Source organism: Haliotis rubra, unplaced genomic scaffold, assembly GCF_003918875.1.
Source record: "Haliotis rubra isolate DU_JTF1 unplaced genomic scaffold, ASM391887v1 Scf170, whole genome shotgun sequence".
Classification (NCBI taxonomy): Eukaryota; Metazoa; Mollusca; class Gastropoda; order Lepetellida; family Haliotidae; genus Haliotis; species Haliotis rubra.
Genome location: NW_025765670.1, coordinates 1194591 through 1221623, shown reverse-complemented (window position 1 = coordinate 1221623; position 27033 = coordinate 1194591). Strand labels below are relative to the sequence as shown.

The 27033-nt window shown below is 37.1% G+C and overlaps 1 protein-coding gene and 1 long non-coding RNA gene across 4 annotated transcripts; both read left to right on the top strand.

Annotated features, from left to right (window-relative positions):
• The first annotated feature begins 1069 nt into the window (after positions 1-1069).
• On the top strand, positions 1070-10683 carry LOC124272532. Of its 3 annotated transcripts, none has more exons than XM_046707742.1 (2): positions 1070-1163; positions 8543-10683. In XM_046707742.1, the coding sequence occupies exon 2, from the start codon at positions 8578-8580 to the stop codon at positions 9457-9459; it is 882 nt and encodes a 293-aa protein (XP_046563698.1). In that variant the 5' UTR covers positions 1070-1163; positions 8543-8577; the 3' UTR covers positions 9460-10683. The 3 variants fall into 3 exon arrangements, with proteins under 3 accessions (XP_046563698.1, XP_046563697.1, XP_046563699.1); XM_046707741.1 differs by lacking the exon at positions 1070-1163 and adding an exon at positions 1894-1941; XM_046707743.1 differs by lacking the exon at positions 1070-1163 and adding an exon at positions 1928-2015.
• Positions 10684-17034: 6351 nt separating this feature from the next.
• On the top strand, positions 17035-18277 carry LOC124272531. Its single transcript, XR_006897348.1, has 2 exons — positions 17035-17507; positions 17541-18277. It is a non-coding gene; the product is annotated as an uncharacterized LOC124272531 (long non-coding RNA).
• Positions 18278-27033: the final 8756 nt, after the last annotated feature.

The following is a 27033-nucleotide window of genomic DNA, read 5'->3' as shown; positions in this document are numbered from 1 at the left end:
ATTGTTATTCATTGAAATATTCTACGTGTTTCAATTTCCCTTGATATGTCATGGTTTGAATATAACTTTCAAGTATGGGTGTCGGTTTTCTACAGAAATTTAATCCCAACCAACTACCGCATTAATATATCATAGGCATAGTTAAAAATTAACATATGATGTGTAATGGTTATATACGTTCTAATATTAAGCCTGGTGTCAAATGAACTAGCTCTATACAAACTCGCATGTCATTAAGCGAGTTACAAGAAAGTATTCACCTTTTTCATTATATAATATACACCCTCCATCCATCCAGTTATAAAAATAAGGGCATCCATATCATAATGGGATGGAGATATATCAAGCGGCTGGATAATAGAGGTTGCTGAAAGACCAAATTCATGGGCAGGTGTCCGCACAACCTTAAACCTTAATAACTGATTTGCTCTTATAAAACGTTTTCGACTTCCAAATATTTGTGAAAAATGTCAGTCTTTTACAGTCATAATCAATGAGAGTTTGCCAGATTGTACACATCTATATTGCGTGGTGTTATTCCACAGGCAAGCTATACAGAGGCCTGCTAACTTCCTGGTAATACTTCCTGAAGTATAGTGTACAAGCTTGGAAGTATTATCCATGTGCTACAGGCGTCTTATCAGCGCAGGTAAATAAATAAACATGATATATGAATTATTAATACAGCGCCAAGCACAGTCCGTAAATATAATCATCACATTCTGTATCTAGCCTGTCTCCAGAATCCTTGAGAATATATTCAGAAAAGAAGTCGAGAACGATTTAGCAAATCTCGTCTACCTCGGAGAGAGGAAATAATCACTTTCTTGGTTCCATTTGGACTTTGTTTTATATTTTGTGGATTTATATTTAAATAAGATAACTAAAATCTTGGGACCGATGTTATAGTGCAAATCAATCATCCTTCCAGGTAATGTTGAACACTGTATGGAGGGAAATATGTCCGTTGATTATAGGCTACATTGACACGGACTCTATGAATCTAATGTACCGTTAACCGGGCTATGCTTCAATGCAGTTCGTACGAGAAGCACTCAGGATTGTATAGGGGATCTACCAAGCATACACATTCCGATGTCTGCATGAGGCATGTTCATCCCTCACTCAGGGGTGTGCACACTCATTTTGAAGAATATTATACGGTAAAATGTTCTATATATATTTCGTGTATACTAAAATTATACGGATATAAACGCAATAACTTAATGAAAATTACATAATCACGCAACGCAATTGTCGGACGAAGTCATGCACTGTTTCCTGTTCATGTTAAAGCCAGGATCGTGCTTATACTGTTATTTAAATGCAAGGCAAAATTGTCGCTGAAAGATATAAGTAGAAAATCGTGACAATTCTAATCCGTATTCTATTGCGTTACGGTTAGGAAGAGGAAGTACTCAATGGACGGTGTGAATATCGTCCCGTCATGAACGTTAGACTAGTTTTGGCGGGAAACGTTGTGTCACCAAATACCACGTGTCTCCCGCCTATCTGCTCCGAGTTTTTCAAATATATGAGTCAATATTGATAAACTTTACATGTTAATGACACTCAAGCCCAATTAGCCTTTATCTAAAATATGAACTATAAAATATTATCAAAATCCTACGACACTGTAAGACTAAATGTATTTATTCCTGACTTTACCAAAATTCTGTTTTCTGTAAGTTATACCTCGGGCGTATACAGTGTTGTTCGTGGTTACACGTATCAAAATTTTAAATAATTTCTATCAAAATGTGGTATATTTTGCTAAATTAGATTTTTATGACGAATCTAGTTCTTAAATTCATGAACGAAATACGTCGCAGTATTCGTTATCCCGGAAGTAATATAAAAACAGTGCCAAATTACGGAATGGTCCCTAAGAATCGAACATGGCCGAGGTAGTTTGGCAGGGCGAAGTGACACACAGCACAGGTGAATAAAATTCAGCGTTTTCTGTCCTCTGTCAACAACAGATATTAATCTGTATAGTAGCGGGGGTGTTGAAGGTAATACTTAATCATGTTTATTGCCGAAACACACCGGCCTTGTGCATGGCAACCCCGCTAATCTCACCAGTCGATCGGCCCTCGACATATTGCTCTGTATCATCTCATTATGCAAAAAGCCTATCATTCCAGTTCGTCTGCTTGTGGCGCAATGCTTGTGCTCATCGCTTACTGCAAGCTATCCCCGATAATGTCTGCGCAAGGTGCAAATTGGGGGAACAGAGAGCATAGTTTGACACCGCCACTGCAAAATCTGTGAATAGTATCCTGCACTTGTGAATACATTTTGGGTGAAATATGTTATTTTGTACCAAATACGTTGGTTGGGATGTATTCGAGGGAGCAGTCATTTTTCGCTTATTGTTTTACATGGGACATTGTTATTCATTGAGGCTTAGTCAGTCCTTCACCAGCTACCCTGCTTTGTTGGTTGTATTTTATGATTATTATTATCATTTTATTATCAAGTAATGTTGGACAATAATAGTTGAAGTTGAAGAGATTGTAACAATGTTATGACATTGATGTCGATTATTGATGTATAGTCAATACCATGGCCTGACTGGTATATATATCCTCTTCACAGCCTTACACAGTATGCAATGTAGAAACTAGTGATTTTCACTTTGCTCAAAAGGACCTAAGGTCTTGTTGAGCTTATGACATTGTGTTATCTATCATCCGTGAGTATATGTATATTTTTTCTGTCTCCGATCTAGCTGAATGGGTGCATTGTAAATATTGCTGTTTGTTTGGGATGAACATTACGTTTCATATATTTTGTTTTGGTTAAAAAGAGAATTGTGAAATGTATATATGGAAACCAAAAGCCTATGGAGGCAGAATCCTTATTATGTTATGAAACACCTCTCTAATATACCAAGACAAAGATCCAGTAATCACATCTATGAAGGTAATGGAGTAATATGAGTAAATTATTACTATCAGTTTGTGTGACTTCAGAGATTGTGGCTCAAATGTGTTTTCAATTAACCTTGAAGTATGAAACATAAAGCTTTTTTGAGCCTATAGATGTGTCATCATCATCATCATCAATGGTGCCTCCCGCCGTGATATTCCTGGAATATTGCTAAAAGCCAACTCACTCACTCATTTATCATCATCATCATCATCATCATCATCATCATCATCATCATCACAAGCAAATTCAGTGCATTGTAGACTATGTGTGAAAAGTGAAGTGTTTTTGTGAAAAATTTGAAACTGTTATACTAAATGTGTTGCAGGGCTCCAGATAAGGGCCGTATCGGCGTATGTACGGATAGAAAAAAATATGTACGATACGGTAGGAAATATTTTGGAAAACGTAGCAGATACGCCCCACAGCAATGGCGTACGGACTTAGAATCATTTACAGACGTATTTATTGGAAAAAAGTATTGTTTTATTGTTCATTGACCTGTTTACAAAAGAGCAGCAATGTTGTGGTGCATATATGAAACGAAACACAAGATTACTGATACTCCAATAATTTCCATTTAGTACTCTAAATGGACTCTTAAGGTTTTCCAGTACTCATATACTGAAAATATAAGGAGTACGTACTCTGGATGTTGAAAAATTATCTGGAGCCCTGGTGTTGAAACTTAAAAGATATCCTACTTATCACGACATTTTTCTGTGTTGTCTGTTAGATATTGCTCTGATGCATTACAGTCCCAAGTCTCACAAAGCAAGTGATATTTCAATGTGATGTGTTGCTAAGCAACAGAGCTGGGATGCTATTTTGACTGGGGATTTTATGTTTGACATGGTTCAGACCACTGTCACAAAACATCTGTTGCTTACATTGATTTTAGATTTTTTGTTAACCACATGTTGAAAGGAAATTCACTACCAGCTGTTTGATAAAACAAATATGGTTGCAGTTAAGTGAAAGCAAGGAAATGTTTGTCTGTGAATAGTTTCTCCTCTTTATTTAAATGAAATTATGAGGTCAAGATTGATTTGTCTGTGATTGTTTTGTTATGTTTCTTGGAAATTGATATGTGAAGATCCGGGTTAGAATTGATCTTCAGTAACCCATGTATGTTCTTATGAGGCAACTAACGGCATTGGGTGGTCAGGCTCGCTGACTTGGTTGACACATGTTATCATATCCAATTTATATAGATTGATGCTCATGCTGTTGATCACTGGATTGTCTCATCCAGACTGAATTATTTACAGACCGTTGCCATATAGCTGGAATATTGCTGAGTGTGGTGTTAAACAACAAACCAGTCAATCTGATGCAAAATCTCCTGTATGATGGTCACAGAACACATTCAGGTGAACTTTCCACTCGGCCAATCAGCATCAGCTTCTATATTTTGGATGCGAGTCTGCAAAATATTTTGACCACCATATATGATTTCTACATCTCACAAAATAAACCAAAATGACTTGTTTGCATATTTCTATATATCAAAAAACAAACCTAATGACTTGCTTTAATATAGGTAAGGGACCGTTCATAATTTATGGCTAGAGGGGGTGATGATGATTTTTATGGAGAAGCTTTTACAATGTGAGTGGAAACACACACACACACACACCCCAAAAAAATTTATGTACAAAATATGTGAAACCCCCCACCCCCCCTGCATGTCATGTACAAAAATCAATGACCCCTTCTCCCCTACCCATAATTTCTAAGCATAATTTTAAGCATATTTTTATCCCCCGCAATGCGTTTTGCGGGGGGTATTAAAATGGAGTCTGTCCGTGTGTCTGTCCGTCCGTCCGTGCACATTTGTCTTTTCCGGAGCAGAACTCTAACACCGTTCACTCTTTCATCACCAAACTTGGCACATAGATAGATCTGGTGGTGTACTGGTGCCTTTTGGTAGTTTTGGAATTCTGAATAAAATATTTTTGGTGTTTCCATGGCAACAAGTTCGACTTTGACTGAAATTGGTGGTAGTGTTCTTTTCTGGAGCAGAACTCTAAAACTGTTCGCTAGTTCTTCACCAAACTTGGCACATAGATAGATCTGGTGGTGCACTTGTGCCTTTTGGTAGTTTTGGAGTTCTGAATAAAATATTTTTGTCATTTCCATGGCAACAAGTTTGACTAAAACTGAAATTAGTTGTAGTGCTCTTTTCCAGAGCAGAAATCTAAAACCGTTCAATGTTTCTTCACCAAACTTGGCACATACATAGATCTGGTGGTGTACTGGTGCCTTTTGGTAGTTTTGGAATTCTGAATAAAATATTTTTGGTGTTTCCATGGCAACAAGTTTGACTTAGACTGAAATTGGTGGTAGTGCTCCTTTCTGGAGCAGAACTTTCAAAACCTTTCAATACTCTCCTTCCACTTTTCTATATGCACACCTAAATATTTGACATAATCATAACTCGTAGACATAATCATGAAGAGCATTTTGCCATTGCCGGGGATATTGATGACTTTATCTTCTTCTTATGTACAAAATTGATGACCTTAATGCCCTTGTGTGTAAGTGCATCTGTACCCAACAGCAAGTACCACTGAAGGAATATCCCTGATCTGTGTGGGTTTTCTTTTGAAAAACTGAAAGTACCAAATCAAGGTATTAAAGAAATTATGTCAAATCATTTTTGAAAACTTATATCTGATTGGCCAGAAAAACAACACAAAGTATTTGTTACTCAATGTCACTCAGGTTTCACCTGACTACACCATCTGACACCAGATCTGACACCAGATCATTAGGATTCAAGTACTAGAGCAGCAAATCTCAAGAAATCCAATCTTCATCGAACAGTCATACAATGTATGAATAATGAAGATACACGTCTCGTTAACATTACCTTACAATTGATGTTCGGCTCACCTGCCTGAAAGTAATATTGGCTGATGTCATGGCACTGAAAATTGCTGACATAATTCAAATCCAGTTCAAACATGGACATCAAATCGGCCATTTTGAAAATGTCATTTTTGCTCATTTTTTCCCCATTTCTGCATGTGTCATCAGGGTTCGAAATACCCCATATATTAGGGTGCAATGGCACGGTAAATGTTGAAATGGCACGGATAAAAAATATTCTCGGTGCCCTTATGGCATGCCTAATTTCTTAGAGACATAAATCACCTTTAAGTCATTTAATCCCCCAAACAAAACACTTATGCAAATGACAAACAAGCAAAAACATTTATTGACTTCATCCCCAGGAAATTACTGGAATTATGATGGATGATGTAAAGAAATCTGGTTTTTTTTCCATTTAGATTGATGGGAGTACTGATAGTTCAGTTATTGAAGAGGACATTGTGTATGTTAGGTATGTTGAACAAGATAACCTGTCACACAATTCTTAGCTATCAAAGGTGCTGGGAAAGCAGAACACATGATGCTTAAGAAAGCCATCTTAAACAGAAGACAAATCAGTGATAACACAAAACAGGTTACATTTGTTGTTTACTAACAATAAATTTCAAATGATCATCATCATTGCTACAGTCATTCATTCTAAAAACGTGGGCACACTTGATTTCTGAAAGGCAGAGTTAAAATATTTGCCTGGTGCCCAAAGGCACACTTAGAAAAAAAGTATTTCTATCCCTGGTCATGAAATTTGACAGACAGCCTATCAGGCATAGTTTGAACACTCTGACCTTATACCCCTATATTTTTAATGTTTCTGAAATTACATTGTCTTTGTAGTTGAAACTTTATGAATAATTCCAGTTACTGTTGTTTCTGAAAAGTGTGGCTGTTTTAAAACATGGCCACCATATTTCCTAAACATTTAGGTGAGCTGAAGTTTCATGACGCTATTTTATGAACGTGTACATGTTGTTGTTTTTCAGCCATTGGATCTGGAACTAGTGCAACCATTAGCGCCAAAATGCCACCTAATTATTATAATTAAGATATTAAGTGCTAAAAGGCTTGGAGTATTTCTATGTAAATCAGTGATGTACAACAGTTAGTGTTGGGCTCAAAGAAGTTAGTTATTAGATTTTCATCTTCAGAAATTGAAAGGCGGGTGTCGTTTCCAGTTTTAACTCAGTTGACTGGAAGTTGTGAGCGGTCATGGCCTGCTTGTCTGGCATCGGCCATCACTGTGTTAGACAAAACCTTCGGATGATGAAGCTGAAAAGTTCACTTGCTGATTCCCACCAATGATGACTCCCAAACTGTTTAAGGTTTTAATCTGGCATGACTACCAAAAAAGTGCCATTGTGAATAGGGAACACAAAGTAAAAGGCTTGATTTAAGCATTTAAAACCTGCACAGGTCCAACATGAAACTGAAAAATGCCTCCTTATATTTATACCAACTTGCACAGGTGCAACCTGAAAGTGCAACCTCATAGTTATACCAACTTACACCCAGTGCATGTTAATATTAAGACTTCAACTGGAAAACAGAATAATAAGGAACTGTCTTTGAGCAGTGACTCTGATGACAACTCAGACAGTGTTAGTATGACTGGTGCTGATCACCTTATGCTTTTTTATGAAATAACACAAAATGTCTTATCAGACCTAGAATATTTTTGTTCTAGTGATGTTCTAAATCATTAATACCAATATTCAAGCATTGTATAAAGTTACATGTTAAACAACAGGTGCAACCTGATTTTGTCTGGTGCAACATGGTCATTGGGTAAGGTTGCACTGCGTGCAAGTAAGTTTGATTTCCTTAAAGCAAGCCTTGAAGTACCAACAGGTAAAAGCAGCAAGTGTTTTGTTTTTATGATGTGAATACTTGAGGTGTCATTTACCTGTAAAACAATGGTTAGTAATCAAAGTTATCATATTCAGAAAAGGTGTTAGATCTATTTTCAGGGTTCTGTGGACGAAACAGTTTAAGGTGCAGTCTGAATGTTGGAAATACCTAGTTTACAGTTTTGTGTAGTACAGATTTCTTTGAGAGGCATTTAGAAGTCGGAGTTGTTTGGAAGGATAACAATATATGGATGAACGTCTTCTTTATTACAGTGAGAGCTAACTTTATATTATAGTGAGAGTTTATCAATTGTTATCCTTCCCTGTTACTGTAGAAACAAGCATATTTAGTTTTTTCACTCATTAATAATGGAAACCTACCCATAAGATTGTCAACACAAAATCTGAGCAAGTTGAAAATCCTTGAGTAACCCGTGAAGATCCGAGTTAGAATTGATCTTCAGTAACTCGTGCTTATCGTATGAGGCAACTAATGGGATCGATGGGTCAGACTCTCTGACTTGGTTGATACATGTCATTGTATCCCACTTTTGTAGATCGATGCTCATGCTGTTGATCACTGGTTTGTCTGGTCCAGATTATTTATAGACTGCCGCCATATAGCTGGAATACTGCTGAGTGCGGTGTAAAACTAACCTCATTCTCTCTTTGAGCAAATCATTATAGATGTGTTCACATGTTGTTTCTAGACTGTGCTTAATCAGGTTTGAATCATAAGTCCTGCAAATGTCAAGATGCAAACAAAAGTTGTCTTCCCGTCCATGCTTCTTTGCTGTTGGTGAAAGTTGTGATGTTTGAAACAAATCTTTGTTGATTTTTGACACAACATTTTCATTTATTTGCAGTGCTGTCTTCAGTGCCGTCTGACACTTGGAGCGACATGTCCCAGAAACCCAAGCGGAAACATGCAGCGATGACGGCCGAAGTGGTGCCAGTGCCGTCGTCAGTTGTGGCAGCAGCAGCAGCAGTGGTGGCCGAGGGGGGCCACAACGATGAACCATCATCCCAGCCTGAGAAGAAGCCAAAGAGAGAACAACCTTCAACATCCAAAGAAGACCTAAGGTCACCTGAAGAAATCACCAAACAGCTAGAAGACACATTTGACATCAGGCGCTCATTCATTACGATTGAAATGCCAGGAATTCCCATTATTCTAGAAACATACCCAGATTTGTTCACAGGGAAGAATATGTTGTTGGAATTCCAGAGGATCTCCAAGATAGACATTGATCACACCATTCAGGAATATTGTGTGAAGTTTGCTCCAGGGATTGTAGAACTGGCCAAGCATACATCTGGATCGGCAGCCATTTTGAAACAAGCAGACCAAGCCAAGCAGGACAACGCTGCATTGAAGCAGTATTGGGACATGGTGACAGCACTGTGTCTCATACCTCTGCTTCTCAAAGAAAACATTGTCGAGATGGTTCGCGAGATCGGTGAAGAGGATGAGGTCGATCCACGAGGGAAAGTTGTTCCAATTCTTATTGCACGAGGGAGCATCTTCAAAAGTGATGAATTTTTCCTGGTTGCCGAGGAAACGGTTCTGCAAGAGTTTGAGGAGTTTACGATGGCATTTGCAACGCTGTTTTCATCATACTGGGTGTTCAACATGCAGTACCCACGTACACTGAACAATACCTATAACTTTGTCCAGAAAGGCATTCTCCACTTGCGGGACGAGACGCCGATTCCGCCTCCATGTAAACAACTGGTACAGAAGTTGCAGAAGTGGAGCAAGATTGGGAAGGGGAAGAAGTAGATCTGTCCATGGTTGTCTTTGGTAGAGCTGGTCCAATGTTATTGTGTCATATGTTTCATACAGACATCGTTGGATTAAGGGATCGGTATAGAAGGTTGCAGTAATACAATTCAAAGTATGTGTTGTCTGCAGTGACTGAGTGGCAACAAACACCCTTTTTCCGTCATATATTTAAAGGGACATTTTTGATACAAAAGTTTACTGGAATTCCCTTATCCAGATTGATGCCAGCCAATCAAATTTTATGAGTCAAACTTCAATCTATGTCCCATGTTAATAGAATGCCAAAGATTGTGTCATTGGACATCACCATTGGAAGTGCAAGCAACTCAAGATAGTTTTGTTGTTTGGAAATGACCTTGGTCCTGCGTTTGTAATTCTTGCCTATTGGTATCTTGACTGTCCTACACCATGTGGAGTCATTTCTACTTGTGCCATTTTCCATCCTCAATGATGATTAGCTCAACAGTTATGTCTAGTGTTTGCCTACACCTTCTCCTGTTGACATTTCGGTTCTCAGATGCGGAAAATCAATAACTGGTTTGGGATTTGTACAGCTGTTCGTGAAATATTTGTCGAAGTTATTTAGTCCAGAAACCAAGTTTGACCTTCCAGATCAGTAAATATTAACTAGGTCAAGGTCACACGAAAGTTAAGAAAAATGTGTGATTAGTTTCTTGGTGTTAACTTTGACAAATATTGAAAAGATTTGAACCAAATTTAATTTATTGTGTTGAATGTTAATTTTTGATAACAAGTCAGCATAAAGGAGATAAAAGAATCATCTAAGTTCAAGAACACATCCCTTCATTTGAGCACAAATCCAAAAGGATTTCTGTTTTATGACCAGACCCGATGTCAATTTATTGTGTTGCCCTGTGTGAATCTTGTATCAAGGACACTGGTCACTGCATGATTGAACAATGTTATCGGTGTTTAATGATCTGAGTCAAAATGCACATCCAGTGTTTGACCTTGGGAAGAGTCTCTGTTTAAGTTTGAAGGGATGAATTGTGTATGGGACATACGGTACATTGAGGATTGGTACAATAACTAGTGTTCATAAAACTGATGTCCTCCCTTATCCTTTGATCGTTAGCACAGACTGTAACAGCCAAAATGTTTCGTGAATTCATGCACATCCCATCGAGTCACAGCAGACGTGAACTTGACATGAACATTTTTTTAGGCATGAATGGCAGAATTAGATTTGACCTCAAGGTTGCATACAGGATAATCAAAGTCATATAGATATCGTATGTATGATAGATACAATCATTGGTACGTATTGCCCGGTAATTTAGAAGGAGATGTTCTCTGTATGTTGCAATATTGCTGTTACCATGGTTACGCTAGGGCTGTAATCATGCACTTTGTTATGATACAGTGTGTGTATCAGGTGATCAAGGCTAGAGTTTATTAACACAAGAACTTGTCCTGTATTGAGTGGGTTTAAGGTAGATATGTCGTCATTGGTTATTTGATATTGTTATACGATACTTTAATAGTGTTTACAGGTTATAGGTCAATGATTGTAAACCTAGTGAAATATAAAATACACAGAATTGGAATATAGGTTAATGATTGTCACCTGTCATAAATGTTCAGTACACAGAAGTTGAATATAGGTTAATGATTGTCATCTCTGTTAAATGTGAACAATGCACAGACGTGGAATATAGGTTAATGATTGTCATCTCTGTTTCATATGAACAATACACAGAATTGGAATATAGGTTAATGATTGTCATCTCTGTTTAATATGAACAAAGCACAGAAGTGGAATATAGGTTAATGATTGTCATCTCTCTTTAATATGAACAAAGCACAGAAGTGGAATATAGGTTAATGATTGTCATCTCTTTTAATATGAACAAAGCACAGAAGTGGAATATATGAACAAAGAACAAAGCACAGAAGTGGAATATAGGTTAATGATTGTCATCTCTCTTTAATATGAACAAAGCGCAGAAGTGGAATATAGGTTAATGATTGTCATCTCTGTTTATATGAACAAAGCACAGAAGTGGAATATAGGTTAATGATTGTAATGATAAAAAATGTTCATATATGTCCATGATTGTAACCCCAGTTAAACAATGAAAAATTCAGAGCAGGTGCATATAGATTCACGATTTTCACCTCTCTCAAAAATGAACAGAGCACAATAGGTGTATATAGGAACATGTTTATCACCTGTTAAAGATGTTCAGTGTACAGGTCACCTCTGTCCAGTAATGGGTAACAGTCTTGTGACAGTGATTATTATTAAGCAGCAGGACCATTTGGCGGGTTATCCGTAGATGACTCCACATTACAGAATATTCAGACAGTTTATGTCACAACAATATGTATATAAGGAATTAGGCCTCTTATTCTGGTAAATTGTTCAAGAATTTTCTCTCTCCTAACATGAAGTTGGTTTCTGGAGAAAATGGATGAAGAAAAAAAGCACTTTAAATATTTTTGGGTCTTTTGTATAAACTTTAAAGGCTACAAGGTGCTCCAAAAGTAATCATTATGATCAAATGCCATGGTAGCCAAATGAACAGTCACACACAAAACTGAAAAATAATAGTTGTGTTTCAAGTAAGATGTTAATAGAAAATCATTTGGTTAAATTGTGAACAACTATATAACCATTAAGTCCTAACTAGTTACAGACAGTGGAACCAAGTTTGTTAAATTCACAGAAAAGGCATGTGTCATCTTTTGCCTTACCCTGCAGTGGATCTTTACAGCCCTAGGTTGCTGGTTTATGTATTAAATATCTCATTCAAATCAGATTCTTACTTCAGGAGGATATACCTCTGACATCTCCAGTAAGGAAATAAATGTTAGATTGTTTTAGAATTCTGACATTGGATTGACTGAAGAACACTGTGTCTGTTTTTGACTGGGTTTTAAGGTTTACACAGTCTTGACCTGATGTGACCTTCCAGATTCCAATGCAGGGACCTATTGCATGGCAGTAAAGGATCTGATCTGAATGAGATTGACGAATTTACGAGTTGTGTATTGACAGATTCATACTATGATCATGTTGACTGCGTATCTTTGACAGATCTTTGACAGAGTTGAGCCTATCGATGTAAGATGCTTTTTCGAGATGTTCGCATGTTTACCATTGTTATTTTTAGAGCAGGAAACTTTCCATCTTTGCTACCAGTGTCATTATTCACCTTCCCTGTAATATACACATTATCACACACCTGTCAGTTTCCTGTACAGTCAGATCTGGATTGATGATGTATTAAGCCGTTCTTACGTTCTGATATCGTAACTGTTGGCTTTAACAAAAACCTGGACAAAATCAGAATTTTTGTTTTTGTGGCAACTTTTGTCATGTCGTATGTAATGTATGATTAAGATTTTATTTCATGATGTGATGTGTGTTTATGTACGTCCTGTCAATCACTTTGTACATTTCATTATAGAATACATTTCACAACCCTCAGTTATCCAGGGTACTTGGTGGTTAAGTTTTCTTGCTGCTGAAGGCAGAATGGATTGCCCTTTGATGTAAGGCCAATAACTCACTGTGCAGAGTTGCTTCCCTTAGGTGCCTGGATCTGAAGAACATGGGTTCAGATCCATGTTCATACCATTCAGATTCAGAACCCAAGATACATGCTTGTGAGTTTATAAAGATTATAGACACCTTTTGCTACACATATACATCTGATACGTCGATGTTCTGTGTCAGTTTATTATTATTTATTATTATTATTATACGATATTTATATAGCGCACATATCCTGGCAACTAGTGCTTGCTCAAGGCACTGGTATTTTTTCCCTCGATCATTGGATGTCAATCTCAACGGCACATCGTATTATCAATCTCAGCTCTTGCAGCCACTAGGTGCACCGAGTTATTGTGGCTTTTTCATCCTAACGAGGTACCCATTCACAGCTGGGTGGACTGGGACACATAGTCACAGTACTTTGTCCAAGTTCACTGCACGCTGCTGTACTCGCCACTAAGCGACATTAGTTTAGAGACATATAGCAATTCTATCATGGAAACCAATGTGGAGAGTTGCATCAAAGTTTCAGTGATCATGAGTTTGAATCCCAGGTTTGATCTGATATAGGGTTAGGTTTGTCAGCACCATCCTAGTGCTGGGGGTGGGTGGGGGGTGTCAACAAAGAGGCAATGTCTTATACCTGCATTGCTCCAGATGTTTCTCCATGATAATACTTATATATTGTGCCAAGCATCATGAAACCAAAGTTACTCCTCTGCTAATCAAGCAGCTTCTCAACTATTTAGTAGTTAGAAGATTTGTGCATGAAGTATATCGGGAAGTGAGGACCTCTAGCATGCCCTTATCTAAACATAATGAGCGTTTTAGTCCAAAGTCACTAATCTTCCTGAGATGTTTGTTATTCACAATGTGTCCAGTTGACTAAAATGTGTGTACATAACTTTGTGTGTCTGAGGGTTGCATCACAGTCCCATCCTTACCCTCCCCATATTAATGTTATTGGAATATACTTCCTTATGACAAGCAGAGAAAAGCCAGAAGTTACTGTCCACCCATGTAGGGAATAACATCTGTATAGTCCCTGGTGTGTCTGACGGTTGCATCACACTCGTCCCAACCCTCCCCATATTAATGTTATTGGAATATACTTCCTCATGACAAGGAAAGAAAAGTCAAGAGTTACTGTCCATCTATGTAGGGAATATTTTCTGTGTATACTGGAGGTGGTCCGATTAATTAAAATAATCGAAGATTGATCGCAGTGACTAAACGACCAAGCAACGATCATGTTTTCTCATAATCGAACACAAGCAATTTTGGAACACTTCCTTGCATTAACATTATTTTTCACAAGTTTTTTTGTCTGTGTCATTACATTTACATTTCAGAAGCACTACAAGCTCGTTCCAAGTCATGACTGAGTATTTCTTAAAGACTCGAGGAAATTTATTTTCCTAACATACCAGTAATCCTTTAAAGATGTGAATTTTGCAAATGCAAAATTTTGTGCAATTTGCAAGAAACCCCAAACTTTTGTGCATTAACAAACATATCAGGAAAATTTGATAAATGACGCTAACCGATCATCAATTACGAGATTTTAACCAATATCCAACACTAGTGTATACCCTGGTGTGTCTGAGGGCTGCATCACACTCACATTGTCATCCTCTGTTCATGTTGTCTGATCTGGTCTGTCATCAACAACCGATATAAACCACACGTTCAGGTCTTGTGTATAGCAACTGTATATTTGATCACCTGAAATGATTTATTATTACTGGTAGCATCTGTTGTGTACTAGTCTGTCAGTTCATCATATCTAGCAGAGACCAGCCATTTAATATTTGGTCGGAGGGTTTGAATTTCTGTTTAAAGACACAAATTGTTTTTTGTTTTCAGCTTCAGCATGTAGTTTTATGTTGGGTTTATGTTGCAAACAATTTGATTCTCGCACATTATATCATGCCCAGTGAACAATTAATGACAGATTATTATAAAAACACTTCCAGGGCCATCACAAAAAATCATAGTGCCATGGCATGGGTCATTATTCCACAATATTTTCGATGATTGATCGGATACGTTTTAACCTTATTTCAAATGGTATAATGGGTGGTGGGGTAGCCTAGTGGTTAAAGCCTTCACGCTGAAGACCTGGGTTCGATTCCCCACATGCATGCAATGTGTGATGCCCATTTCTGGTGTCCCCTGCCATGATATTGCTGGAATATTGCTAAGAGTGGCGTAACACTAAACTCACTCACTTACTAAAGTGATATAAAGGAAGCAAGATGTTTTGTTTGTTTTTTGCTGCTGTTTTTTAAAAGGATATCTGCTAATGCAGCCAGATACCTGGCAGGACATACGAGGGGGCTTCATGTCAATAATCAGAAAAAAATTTGATGTTTTTTTTCTATTTATTAAGGCCAGCTTGATTTTGGGTTGATGCAGTAAATTTGTTTTCATTTTCTTTTACTTTACTCTTGATCCACAATTATGTATTTTCACAAAGCAGGAAATTGCAGCATAACCATTTTAACTTTCCTGAAATGTTTTGTGTGTTTGTATTGTCACTATGGTTACAGATTTATTTGAGCATTTTCTACTTTCATAGTTTATCCCATACAGCTTCCTGTTAGGGCCAATGGTTCCTGCAACTGTTTATAACATTGTCCTCCTTCAGAGTCCCTAAGACCTTCGTGGTCAGCACCTTCCTCTAAAGCAGTGCATGTGCCGTCGTTGTCCAAGTGGTGTCTCATAGTGTATGTAATTAACTATAAAAAAAAACATGAAACTTTTATATGAAGAGGTTGACACTCTCTGACCTTGGGCAATGACAAAAATAAAATATGCAGCAGTCTGTTTTTGATTTTTAAATAAGAAAATTTCAAACGGAAATATAGTGCTGTTGAACAAATATTTTGCTCTTGTGCAGGTTTTGCATTAGGTAAATGTTCAGGCTAAAATGTGAGCAACGGAGCGACAATTTTACAGCATTGTTACATTACTGTTTCATGTTCTCTCCTTGTTTCTTGTTTCTATATTTACTGATCAAAAGAAGTAAGCACTTAATTCCTTTGATACCTCTTTAGTTGACTGTCTAACCATGAGAGATTAACATAATAGAAATATGAAAGAATCGAGAGATCCTTTACGTCTGATCAACAGTATAATCACAAATTTAGACTCAAACCTAGAATACATATTTCATTGTTTGCAATACAGTTATCATATGTTTATCATTGAAGTTGAAGGATGTAAAATGAGAGTGCCAGGCCCAATTCACAGCAAAACAGTCCATGAGGAAACAAAGCTTGTCAGGAGTGTAGGAGTTGTCTCCCTTTCTCAATTTCATCACCAACAATCAATATACAATGCCAAAGCGAGGACCTGAACTAAATATCGGTCTCCGGCTACTTTACCGATGCACTATTTTATGTTGGACTGTTATACCAAACAAGTTGACCTGTATATTGGGTGTTGTATATATTTACAATTTATTTGAGTATTAGTATTTTTAATACCCATGTTTTATTTCATGCATATTATCTGATATCTGCCATACAGATGATGAGTGTCTGGGTGGCTAGTGTAAAAATATATAGCTGTAGAAAACCATATGCACAAATTATTTTCCCTAAACCCTATATGATTGTGTTTAGTAAGGCTATGTGGTCGCACTGTGTCGCTTGTTCTGTAATGGCTTTTAATGGGAAGTATGGAGTATAATGGGCTACTTGTCACAGGAGGAATGATCTCCACATGGATGAGATATAAGGAAGGGAGAATCTGAAAACACATTTTGTTCGCTTGACGTTGCCATGCTGAGATGTTGTCTGTTAAAGCAGTGTATCAAATAAGGCCCGTCCGACCGCCCAAGACGGGTTAGATTTCAGACGGATGGTGTAGATTTACAGCTTGCCAGCCTGATGGTCTGGTAAAAAATTGAGATGTTATATACATCTGAGTCATATCTTGGTGTCTGGTCTGGTTAAATCCATTTTGGACTGGTAACATTTTGAAGATACCAGCCCTGATGTCATGCTGGGGTTTTGACTTATTTCATACCCTGGGTAGTGATGGACTTTCAGTTTGTGAGAACTATCTTATAGCCAGGCACAATACCTTTTGGGAGATGTCATCAGAGACAGTTATGAATGTGATGATGAAAATGTTGACCGTGGTATGTAAAACCCCAACTTGAAATCTCTCTACGTGATATATTCAGTTTAAAACAATGTCCATTGTTCTGTATTGACATAATGCATTGTTGAATCTTGTTTTCCATCTAGGCTTGCTCATATATGCATGCAGTGCTAACAGCTTATCACATGTTGGCTCATGTTGGTTGTCGGCTCTTGTTGATCGTTGGCTCATGTTGGTCGTTGGCTCATGTTGTTGTAGGTCGTTCTGGTCATTGGCTCATGTTGGATGTTGGCTCACGTTGGTCAGTTACTCATGCTGGTTGCTGGTCATGTTGGTCGTTGGCTGAAGCAGGTAGTTGGCTCATGTTGGTCATTGCCTCCAGCTGGTCATCGGCTCATGTTTGTCGTAGGTCATATTGGTCATCGGCTCATGCTTGTCATAGGTCATATTGGTCATCAGCTCATGTTTATCTACATTCTCATAGTACCAGTGGGGACAATGAGCCAACCTGTGTATGTCTTAAGTACATCCGGTGCCCACCCTTCCAGAAATCTTACCTTGGTAGTGGGTCTGTTTTATTGAAGGTCACATATGTGAAGAGAAATATAATCTGCCTGATTATTGTATGGACTCAAAACCAATTAAATAAATCAATATTATGTTGTGTTAAACCAGTGAAATAGACAGCCAGACATTAGGCTATTTATGTTTGCACTTTAAAAGGAGATCGAATTATTTCTCTGTTCATTTATGCACAGATGCACCTAATAAATTACGTTTGCCATTTTTTCAGAAATATTCAACTATTTAGTCAGTGTAAGCTGTTTTATTGTTGATTTTGTTGCATTAATTTATTATTTTGGGTTGTTTTGTTTGTTTTGTGATGTTGCTTTAACTGTCATTGAAATGTATTGATACGTTTGGTACAGAGCAAAGGGGTCAAGTTCAACTTATTTGATTGCTTACGCTGGACCTTTTTTTATGTTTGAATCATTTTGTTTCGTGTGTGAAATGCCCATGATAGTCAAGGTATTCTGTGGTAAGGGTTTGCCAGTATAAAATAGAAGGAGGTTATATTGACTGTATCCTGAAGGACAGACGTTGACCGTGATGCAGGGTGTACAATTAATTGGACTAATACAGGAACAGAAAAAAGCAATAAAATGTATATGTTGACAATGTTGCTATTTTTCCTACCTGAAAGTTTTTGCTTGGAATCAGTCAACATCAATAGAACAGTTAACAGTCGTCACAGTCTTTAGCTTCAAGCTTGAAACAATGTCTGTGGTTTTGTATAGATCAGCTAGTTTAATAACACTGATAGCACGGCTTGTCCATAGCGTGCTTGTTGTCTGTTTTCTGTACTTAAGGCCAGACCAATTTTATTTCTTGTTTTACGGACTTTTTGTCCTCAGAAAATCTAAAGGCAGGAGGGGGAAAAAAATAAAAATAAAATGAACAGTCAAAGTAATATTCCTTCTAAATACTAAAAGTATTTTACTTTTGGGAATTTATGAAGTGTATATGGGGCAAAAAAACAATCTTGTAAGTTTACATTTTTGCCCAATAAAAACATTAGGATTTTATTTTTTGAGCAGGGAAAATTAATTTTATTTTTTTTCTTATTCTTGAAAAAATACGACCGGCGGATCCATAAACAAGAAATATAATTGGTCTGGCCTAACCAACAAATAATGTTGTGTCTCTTTGAGCAATTTTGTCTTAGCTGTTCACCTGGGCCCATTCCAACATATGACCTTAGCACTAAGATGATCATAACTGCCATGTCTTAACATTGTGACAGTACATGTGCTAAGATTGCCTCGTGGAAAAGGACCTTGTTGTTCAATCAATCCCTGATCTATAAACATTATGCCGCCCTGGTGACAATGTGACTGTATAGCTCAATCATGCTGAAGATCCATATTTGTATTGTTTTGTATTTTAAATTTGTTCTACTTCTGTAACCCTAAGGGACAACCATGTGATGTTCCAAGGGGAAGGATGGGAATTCTTTTCTGGGTCCTTTTGTCAAATGACCTGTTTCTGAAAATGCAATGGTAAGATATTTTGTCTGCAGGTTTTACAACACCAAAGAGCCAGTGCAGCAATGAGGGGAGAGGCTTGAGAATTTTTTATGTTTTTGTGTTTAGCGAAATAATCTGTTCCTGAAAATGCTATGTAAAGTCATTTTGTATCCAGGTTTTACAACCACAAGGAGTAGCATGGTGGTTCAAAAAATGCTCCTGTAATGTTCGAAGCCCATAATGGTGCTCCCACCTTGATTTTGCAGTAATACTGCCAGTTCTGCAAGCTCCATACTCGCTATCACAACAAAATATCATTCAGAATTTCGTACAAAATGAAATGTGAATACTTCCTGTTTCAAAGAGAAAAATGGTAGGTTTTAAATCTTTGACTTTGCAAATATTCTGGTTCAAACAATAATACAAGTCTCCCTCTCCCGCCTCCCCCTACTTGAATATCACAACAATTTCTAAACATTATTTGACTTGTATGCACACTGAGACACATCCAGATTGATTGTACCTCACAGCACATGATCTGTCTGCTATAAACTTGAGCTATCTGTGGACACCATTTATTTGACAATGATCCTATGCATGGAAAATTATCTGTTTTGCTGTTCTTAGTCAGTGATGTGAACAATTGATATTTCTGTATGGCTGGACCGGCCTCAGTTGATACCACGCCACACCACTCCAATCCATCCAAACTTGGATACCCTTATGTATTTTTGGCATGAATTGCATATGTTATAACAGTCTGCATCAGTCCCAGGACCTAATCTTGTAAACTTCTGTTTGTTCTTGTGGGCTCAGCAAATAAAAGGACATATAATAACAGTAAACGCTACTGAAAATGATGAAAGAGCAAAGTTTGAGCTAACTCACTAACTCACTCACTCACTATAAGGAAGTTTCTTTTGTCCAAATACCCATCCGGTAAATTAGTAAAGAATTATGATTAATATGTGCTCTCGGGAGTAATTCACTTGTTTATTTTTAGAAAAGATGTACCAAATGAATGTACACACAAAAGCCTTTTTTCAAAGGAAAAGTTATGATTTCCTGCCGATCTGGGTGTGAATCTACAACTCTCCTTTTCTAATGTCTACAAATGTGTGGTTGTTTAAAGACAACAAAAGACAAAAGTTGTATGACATGGCTCTGGGCCTCCTTTCACAAAGCACTAAAGTGATCGTAAGTCACTAAGTGAACCTTAGTGCAGTGTTAAAGAATGGGAGTTAAGGTTAACCTTAGTAAAGGTTGCTTCGTGAAAGGAGGCCCTGGTAAATAGATTTCTGTGTTAGTAGTTAGTTATGTTTGCCATTTCATACAGGGTTTTACTTGATTCCCATTTCATACGTGGTTTATCTTGATTCCCATTTCTTGCCCAGTATGTTTGAATCTTACTGACTGTTTCTGTTATGTGAATAATGTGATTCCCATGTTGTACAATGCCATGGTTAAACAGTATTCCCATTTGGATTACCCTGTTCCCATTTCCTGTTATGTGAATAATGTGATTCCCATTTCCTCCATGATTTTACTTGATTCCCATTTATCATGAGGTAATAATGTATTTCCCATTTCTGTGTGATGAAATTTGTATTTGCCATTTATGGAGTGAATAAGCAGATTCACGTTTCCAACATGGTGAATTATGGGATTTCCCAAATGGGACAGTGTGATTCACATTATCAAGATGGTTAATTATGGGATTCCCACATGGGACACTGTGATTCACATTTCCAACATGGTGAATTATGGTATTCCCCACATGGGACATTGTGATTCACATTTCCAACATGGTGAATTATGGTATTCCCAACATGGGACACTGTGATTCACATTTCCAACATAATAATCCATACACCAGCTACTGTGCAATGATTTAGCATAAGTATCATCACAATAATACAGAATCATAAAATTTCAAGCAAGTCTACAGAAAAGATGCATTTACCATACACAATATGCTGTTTCGATTTTTGGCAACATTTTAAACCACTGTGAATAACAGAGATATTTATTTGTTCATGGTTGTAAATATTGCTAAAATGTACTGATGGTCATAGTGTCTACATTTCAAAGCAAGTAAAACCACTGGTTCTGTGAAAAAGGATTTACTTTTCATTTTCTACATGAACGAATTAGCAATGTCCGTGCTGGTTACTCAAAAGATGTTTTATTTCATGGCCAGAGGTGATGTTATCCATGAATCACAAACTGTTTGTGTCTGTGCACCTGATTACATGTCTATAAACTTTGTTCGAACAAATATATGCTTGAATTAATAGATACCGGTGTCCCTGATAATATGTTTGAAGAATTACTGAAGGGAAACTATTCTGTAAACATTAACCTGCAATATTTTAGTTTCAATTGTTTCCTGAAAAGACTGTTTCTACTTGAGCAGTAGGGCTCTGACGGGTAGGGTAGAGTCCAAAATTCCAGGACTCGAGTACCCGACAACGGGAGATAACTCTAAACTAAACGTGACCACATGTGCAATCATGGATGATAAAAGGTCAAACGTATAGGCCCATTTTGATCTTGACACTTCAAAACACAAAACCAAGTGTTGCCTTTGCGACATTATGCTGAGTTATGCAGGGAGCTCAACAAGCTCAATGAGAAAACATCTTAACATGAAACATAAGTCCGTCAGTGTGAATGATTCTTCCCAAAATCCTGTCAAAAAGCAGGCCACGTTGACGCAGGGATATTTTTGGGGTTACATTTTGTGTATTCATAACCACGTGTTGCAACATGTGGCGCTATACTTCACATGAACTGGTTTCTGCTATGGGCTGTTTGCGCCAGTGTTCAGTTGAGTAATGTGACCCTGCATAGACCAATGCTAGTCAAATAAGTCAATGATATTAGGTTTGTGTTTCATCAAATTGATAACCACACGTTTTAAGGAAAGATTTTGTGTAAGTTTTCAATTCAATACAGACGTCCTAACTTACAGGTGCGGCATTCTTGTGTGAAATTCCATTGAAACTACTTAAAATGCACGCACATAGCTCTCACTAAAATTTATACTATAATTTTCGGGTACTTGAGTCCGGGCTGGGTTTTAGTCCCCGGGTACTCGAGTCCAATTTTTGCTACCCGTCAGAGCCCTATTGAGCAATTTGTAATATGTTGCAATGTTACTGAGTTTGATTCTAAATCAAATTTTGTGGCTCCAAAGATTTTATTTTCGCACACACTGTTCAATAGCTTGCTATGTGTGATACTATGTTGTTTATATTAAGACAGTTAGCATATACATTTGTACATGAGTTTTTAAGTGACGTTGAAAGTTTATATATTGTGGTCAACTTTTGTGATCATCTCACGTCTATTGTATTTGGTGGAATTTGTCTAAGTTTGTGAAGGTATTACTACTGCAATAGGGCATATACTGGTGCTGTGTCCAATTGATATAGTAGATATTTATTTCACTAAAATGTACCTGGTTTGTGGACTGTATACTTCTCACATTTTACCTGCACAGTCCTTTGTGGTAAGGAGCTACAACACCATAACAACATTTAATCAATCACTTTTGTTTCTGGATGCACTGTGTATTGGCATTCACTGTTTCATATTCTGGTGGGGCCTGTCATGTATTTATTTAGGGTTTTACTTTATTTTACTTTTTTGTACAAGGAGGAAATGAATAGTTAAAACAATTCTCACAACTCATATTTGGGTACAACCAGCATACAGTTATGTATTTCACATTTCTGTGTGGTGAAAACTGTATTTGATATTTACTATGGAGTGAATAAGGTGATTCACATTTCCACCATGATGAATTAGGGATTCTCCACATGGGGCTTTTTGTGATTCACATTTCCAACATGATGAATTAGTGGATTCGTGGATTCTCCACATGGAATTAGGGATCTTTGGGTGTGATTCACATTTCCACCATGATGAATTATGGGATTCCCAACATGGGGCTTTTTGTGATTCACATTTCCAACATGATGAATCATGGGATTCCCAACATGGGAAACAATTATTCACCTTTCCAACATGGTGAATTATTGGATTCCCCATATGGGACACTGTCATTCACATTTCCAACATGGTAACTTCAGGGGACAAATTATGTTTTTTCCAGCTTTTTTTATAACATTCTGAAACATGCCCCACTAGGATGTCACTTAGTCAGTCAGTGTATAATGGTTTCAACACAGATATTATGGAAGATTAGTGTTAACTGATGTCCTTAGTCTGTATTTTCTTTGTTTCACTAAAAAAATACTTCCTTCACTTCAGAAGGCAAAGCTGAATGTTGATTTCAAGCAAAATATTTTTTTCACACAACTGACAATCGATTAAGATTGTTTTGATATAGAGACAGCAGACAAATATCCATATAACAAAATGGTTCAAAAGGAAGTATTTTATAACAAACTTTGTAATTATTCTACAAATGATCCAGATACATTGCAAATAGACTTCATGCAAAATTCAACTTGTAATTCCAGTTCAGTGTTAGCAGTAGAGGTTATCTCCCTTGATTCACCACACATGGCTTCAGCTTTAGCTGTGTGTCATGGCCTGTTTCCATTGTTCCGAAAGCATGTTTACATATTGTTGCTTCCTGCATGTACCATGCTCAAATACCGAGAATATTTATTCAAGGTCATTGTTCACACAGAAAATGCTTTAATGAAATTATACTGTCCGCCTCATCAGATTCTCAAAGATGACTCCAAAAACTAAATTGTCTAAGAACTGTCTTTTTTTCTGCATCCAGTATTCACATCATTTGAAGGCCAGACATATTTTGTTTACCTATTTCTTTGGTCAACTTGCCGAAAAGCTTAAGTCAGAAGGCCAAAAATGTGAAAATTTAGAAGTTGATGTAAAGTTAATTTCCTAAAAAATCGTTTTGAATTAAAAGTTGTCAAGTGTATGACTGAGCCGTGTATGAGATGGCATATTTTCAAATGCTACTTTTATACATTTTCATTTTACAAAATTTGGGTAGACACATATATTGTGTGAAACCTCACTATCAAAGAATAATCAGTCTGGTTCATAATAGATTCTATTGAGCATAAAATCCAAAATTGTGGTGAAAATTAAGCAAGTGGATAACTAGTGATAACTAGGGCTGGGATGTGTAAGTCTGGTGTCAGGCTGCTAAATGTTGCTAATATCATATTTCTCTCTCACTATGCATATGCTGTTTCTCTTTGTGCAAAGGGAAAGCTTCTGTCACCATTGGCATTATCAGGCTGTTTTATACTTGTATCTAAATAGTTGTTGATTCTGTTCTAATTAAACAATTCTTTTGGACACTTTACACAAACTTGGGACATAACTTCAGCATCGAGTCAGGTAGCAGGGGCTCAGGTACCAGGGTTGTAAATCTTGAATAGCCCTAATAATGACACCAGGTGTTCGCGGAATGGGTTTTAATATCCTGTTGTGATGGATAACAACAGTAACACAACATATCTTGTCTAGCCTGATTAATACTTGAGCAGTTTTGGTCTAAACATTCTTTATTGGCAAAACAACACAGTTGGAAAAATATTGTCCTCTTATGAGATCCTTTCCTTGTCGAAATCTCAAGACATTGACATCAATGATATTTACACATTTAACTTTTTAACAGATATATTAAAATGTGTCAATATGCTATGGAACTAATATTTAACCATATAACAGCTCAAGCAGTGAAAATTTACCTAAGCCATGACTTTTTGATCAGATTTTAAGTAAGTTCATGTGAAAAATTATATCCAAACAGTGGAGACTTAAACAGGACTTTATATATAGTATTAAAGTACAGGTATGTTTGTAATTGTTTGGCTGTTTTAATGTATTTTTGAACAGACTCAAATGTTTTATCGTATAAAGACTCCACTCTTCTCTGTGAGCAACTGTCGAGCAACTCCTCATCTTAAGTTTACTTAATCTTCATTGAATGTATGTATATTCAAGTTAGTTCTGTGTCAATTACAGTCAAGTATTTGGAATGAATGGTATTCTCATGGAATTTTCTGTCTTCAGAAGAGACCTTAATAATCTCGGTGTTTGATGATGAAGTATCAGCTTGTTATTTTTTGCCTTTGCGGTAGTGTTCAATGTTAAGCTCATCACGACAGCAAGGTTGGATGATGTAATTGACTCACCTGTTGATGCTATTATCAAATCTTGACTGGTCATTGTGTATTCATTGACTGGTCTAGTTTGTGTATGCTTGGACTAATAGGTGATGTTTATAAAATTTGATGTTATATTACCCGGTGGAGATGGTCAGTTTTTGTTTGGTATAAAGTTATAAAATTGAAAATCAATTAAATCTTTGAAAGGCATTTAAACTTGACACATTTAAATGCATAACAGTTATTTTTCATTCTCTTTGAAGACATAGCAGTGCTGCCTCTAGCCCCTTTACCCAATGTAGCAAGAAGTAGTTCTGAAATGTCCTTTAAAAGAAGATGTTATCGATGAAAAATGTCATGTTCTTGAAATTTATTTGCTTTACAATTTCAAGTTAAACATCTCTCGTGAAGAAGGAAAATCATTCATCAAGGAGGTCGTGTTGACTGGTTGTTTTAAAGAGTTTTTTAAAACCAATGAAGAATCCATGCTCATGGCTCACCATCATCCAATCAAAAGCATTTACAAGTCAGTATTTTGATGAAGTATTTAATCTTCCATGTCCATGTTTTTGCTGGCAGGTGTCAGATGTCCCGTTTTCCACAGGTCTGTAGGGAAATGGTTAGTCTGATGCGTTATTGGTGTGTTGGCATTTACAAGATGTTTCCTTTTTATGTTTTTGTTAATGCTTTAACAGGTGTTGTTTTATTTCTGCATATTACAAAGGTCTTTAACATTGTCACAAAAGAATGAAGCCAAAAAGCTGTTAAAATATATCAAATCCAGTTAAATATATTTTTCAGAGATTGTGTTTTATGTTCAGGGTTAGAACAATACCTTCAGATTATGACATTTGTCACCTGATGTTAAGACAGTCTGTGAACTCACTGTTTGATTTCAAACATGTTCTGAAATATTTGCTTATAGTTATCACAAATGCAGCTGTTTCATTCCTTAGTGTGTGTTCTAACCCTGGGTATTTGCTGGGAGGATGTCTCTTTGTTCCCAAGAGATGATTGGTACCATCTGATGGACCATCAAGAACCTGCTAGTTTCTCTGTCCAAAGAGAAGTCAGGTGCTCCCTGATTGACAGTCTAGAACCTGCTCCTTTCTCTGTGCCCAAGAGAAGTGTTGTGCTCCCTGACAGATGATCAAGCACCTAGTGTCTCTGTGCCCAAGAGAAGAGTTGTGCTCCCTGACCTTCAAGCACCTAGTTTCTCTGTGCCCAAGAGAAGGGTAATGTCTCTAACAGACCATCAAGCACCTAGTTTCTCTGTGCCCAAGTGAAGAGTTGTGCTCCCTGACAGACCACCAAGCTCCTGCTGGTACACACAATCATCACTGCATGGCTGTCAGTGCTTGTGAATGTGCTTGAGGCTTCTTGTTCAGTATTCATTGTTGTGTTTCTTCAGACTTACTGAAAAACAAATTTAAATGTATTCTTAGATATAATGTATTACAAACACTGGGAATAAAGATGTTGCTTGGTGCTAGTCAAGTCTTCCATGGTCTATGACTGTATACATGAACAGTGTGTTCAAGGTATGATCAACCCGAGAAGATTCAGGTTAGAACTGGTCTTCAGCAACCCATGCTTGTCATAAGTGGTGACTATTGGGATCAGGTGGTCAGACTCGCTCACTTGGTTGACACATGTCATCATATCCCAACTGCGTAGAACAATATTGATGTTGATCACTGGATTGTCTGGTCCAGACTTGATTATTTACAGACCACCACCATATAGCTGTAGTATTGCTGAGTGCGGCATAAAACTAAATTCACTC

Bases quoted from the DNA above. Each gene is read 5' to 3' on its own strand.
- LOC124272532 (XM_046707741.1), top strand. From the start codon at position 1,899: ATGGCCGAGGTAGTTTGGCAGGGCGAAGTGACACACAGCACAG. The intron at 1,942-8,542 runs GTGAATAAAATT...ATTTATTTGCAG, and splicing joins CGAAGTGACACACAGCACAG to TGCTGTCTTCAGTGCCGTCT.